General features: G+C 38.9%; 1 protein-coding gene across 1 annotated transcript in view; it reads left to right on the top strand.

The window, feature by feature from the left end:
- LOC107297986 (zinc finger protein RFP-like) overlaps nt 1-3,269 on the top strand; it is a 24,086-nt gene that overhangs the window by 10,642 nt on the left and 10,175 nt on the right. Inside the window, exons 4-5 of the mRNA XM_015827351.1 lie at nt 9-83; nt 2,358-2,380. Of these exons, the coding sequence (XP_015682837.1) occupies nt 9-83; nt 2,358-2,380 (98 nt within the window). The remainder of the gene's footprint in view (nt 1-8; nt 84-2,357; nt 2,381-3,269) is intronic.

Below are 3,269 nucleotides of genomic sequence, written 5' to 3'. Positions count from 1 at the left end.
ACACGGAGGATCTGTGCTCTCTTGACGATCTCATCCAGGAGATAGAGGAGAAGCATCAGCAGCCAGCCAGCAAACTCTTACAGGTCAGGCAGGAAGTTGAGATCATAGAATCACAGGCCTGGAAGGGACCTTGGAGGTCTTCTAGTCCAATCCTCTAGCCAAGGCAGGAGTCCTTATACTGTCCCAAATAAATGGTTGGGCAATCTATTATTGGAAGCCTCCAGTGATGGAGCAGCCAGAACTTGGGGAGGCAGGCTGTTCCAATGATTAATTGTTCTCACTGTCAGGAAATTCTTCCTTATTTCTAGGTTGGATTTCATTCTGATGAGCTTCCACCCCTTGCTTCTTGTCCTGCCCTCAGGTGCTACAGAGAGTAAATTGATGCCCTTTCCCCTATGACAGTCTTTCAAGTATTGGAAGATGGCTGTCCTATCTCCCCTAAACCCTCTCTTTCTTAAGCGAAGCATACCAAGTTCCCTTAGCCATTCATTGTACGGTTTGGCTTCCAGAGCCCTTATCATCTCTGTTGCTCCTCTCTGCATGCTTTCTAGGGCCTCAGCATCTTTTTTGTATCCTGGTGTACCAATGATGAAGTGGAGTAGACTGCTTTAGCCTCACACAGGATAAAGGGGAAAGCATTGCCTTCCAACTTTTTTCAATGCCGTAAAATACAAAATAAAATTACAATTTCAACTTTTTACTTTTACATGTTTAGTAATTACATTATTAGCCTGTCTATAAAAACAAAGTCTAATAAGCACAATCAAGCACAAAGTCCAGAAGCAGTTTCCAAGTAGAAACTAATATATATATATATTTCTCTAATTAAAGCAATTCTGTCATTTTTTTCTAGCTTCATCATTTTCTCCATCCATTCTTCTGTTGTGGAGATTGATATATAGATAAGATAAGATAACCTTTATTGTCATTATTTTTACTGTGGGCACACTGGTATACATAAAAAATGAAATTCTGCTGCCTGTTCTCAAAAGTATACACATAACACATATTATATAAACATGCTATATACATACATATGTATATACCTACCACCCTTACACATAAATATTAGTCACTGTCCATCTTGAATACATAGCGGAAAGAGGAAGCTTGAAAGTTCACACGGTTGATATCGTATGGAAAAAAATTGTGACTGAATCTGGATGTTCTGCTTCGGATACCACGGAGCCTCCTCCCAGAAGATAACAGGGAAAACAGGTCATGAAGAGGATGTGTTGTGTCCCAGATAATCTTGCGGGCCCTGCTCAAGCAATGCTTTTATGCCATCATGTCCTGGATAGAAGGGAGGGAACTGCCAATAATCTTTTCTGCCATCCTCGCCACTCTCTGCATCGCCTTCCTGGCTGGAGCAGTGATGCTTCCAAACCAGACAGTAATGCACTATAACAGGATGCTCTCGATATCTTTCCATTTCTGTGCTTGTAGGATTCTGGCTGCACTCGTGATCCTGAATGCATGATTATGTGACCCCAGGACAATGCACCCATCATAAATATGAGTCAGTTGCCAAGCAGCTGAATTTTGATCACACAATCATGGGGATGCTGTAACGTTGGTAACTGGAAAATGGCCATGTGTCACTTTTTTCAGTGCTGTTTTAACTGAGAAAAGGGTCACTAAATGAACTGTTGAAAGTCAAGGACTACCTGTAATGGCTAATATTAGGGATACACAATTCAGAAAAAGCAGTCCATGCGAAAAGCAAGAATTGAAAGTGCTGGTCACTGTCCCTTTATTCTTCACCATTTTAAGAATGCCTGATTAGGGTTCCTATCGACATGTTGGTGGGTGTTCTCTGTGGGGTCTCCTCCTCCCCTGAATCTCCAGGGCAAGGGAAACCCCAACACTTGTGTGGAATTCAGTTAACCAGTGGAACAACCTGCCTCCAGAAGCTGTGAATGCTCCAACACTGGAAGTTTTTAAGAAGAGACTGGACAGCCATTTGTCCGAAATGGTATAGGGTTTCCTGCCTGAGCAAGGGAGTTGGACTAGATGACCTCCAAGGTCCGTTCCAACTTTATTCTTCTTTGTATTATTATTTATTATTATTATTATTATTATTATTATTATTATTATTATTATTATTATTATTATTATTATTATTATTATTATTATTATTATTCAACCGGGGTATAATTTTTGTAACACAAGGAAGTAAAAATAAACTGCTTTAAAAAAGGTGAGCGGCTGGGGGAAAAAAAGCAATGGTTTTTTTTAAGAAAAAAGAAAGTACTTTTTAATTATGTCAGTTTGTATCTGGTTTCACACATTTATGAATTTTAAGAATGTAACTGCATAGAAATGGTTCATTTCATTTTTCCGTCTCTCTTTTTTAGGACATTGGAAGCATTTTGAAGAAGTAAGTGAATCCACCCTCCTCTTTGCAGTCTCAGAGACCGGCAGCTCCTCCAGCACAGACAATGTATTTCAGGGCCTCGGAAATATTTCCCCAGACAACCTCAACATAATATAACTAGCAATATTTGATATGGTGAATTATTATGGTTGGTCCCACAGTCAACTAGATGTTTAGATTGAATTTGGTATTTTTGTCTATCTATTGAGTCCTTCCCAAGGATAGACAGTGGTTTGATGGTGCTAAAGGTATTGTAGGATGTAAGCTGTTCCAAGTAAAGCTGCCTTTTCCAATTGTCTGATAGTGGTTTTGTCAGTGCCGATGCTGTTTTAGAGGTGCTCCAGATGGTTTGGGACTACACCCAAGGCGTGCATTATTATTGGTGCTACCTTTGCTTTCTTTTGCCACAGTCATTCTACTTCTATTTGCAAATCTTTGTATTTTGTGATTTTCTTCAGTTCTATCTCTTTTATTCCGTTGTTTCCAGGTAGTGCCATGTCCACTTTTTTGGGTATTTCTCATCAATAATTGTCAAGTGTGGGGTGTTATGCAGCAGCCTTTGAATTCTAAAGTCCCAAAGCACTTTAGCTTCTTCATTTTCTATCACTATGTCTATTTCATGATCCCATTAGTTTACTATAATTATAATTATTATAAGAACCCCTTTTGCTACTAGATTATCTGTCCTCAGGATTTATCACTCATTTTCATTAACAAAATCATTTAACATTTTCTATCTCATTTTCAGTGAATTTTTTTTCTGTAAAGAAGTATAATAATAATAATAATAGTAGTAGTAGTTGGAAGGAACCTTGGAGGTCATCTAGTCCAACCCTCTGCTCAGGCAGGAAACCTATACTATTTCAGACAAATGGCTGTCCAGTCTCTTCTT

This window comes from Protobothrops mucrosquamatus, unplaced genomic scaffold (genome assembly GCF_001527695.2).
Source record: "Protobothrops mucrosquamatus isolate PMUCROS unplaced genomic scaffold, P.Mucros_1.0 scaffold3637, whole genome shotgun sequence".
NCBI classification, from domain to species: Eukaryota; Metazoa; Chordata; class Lepidosauria; order Squamata; family Viperidae; genus Protobothrops; species Protobothrops mucrosquamatus.
This window is presented reverse-complemented; position numbering and strand designations above follow the sequence as displayed.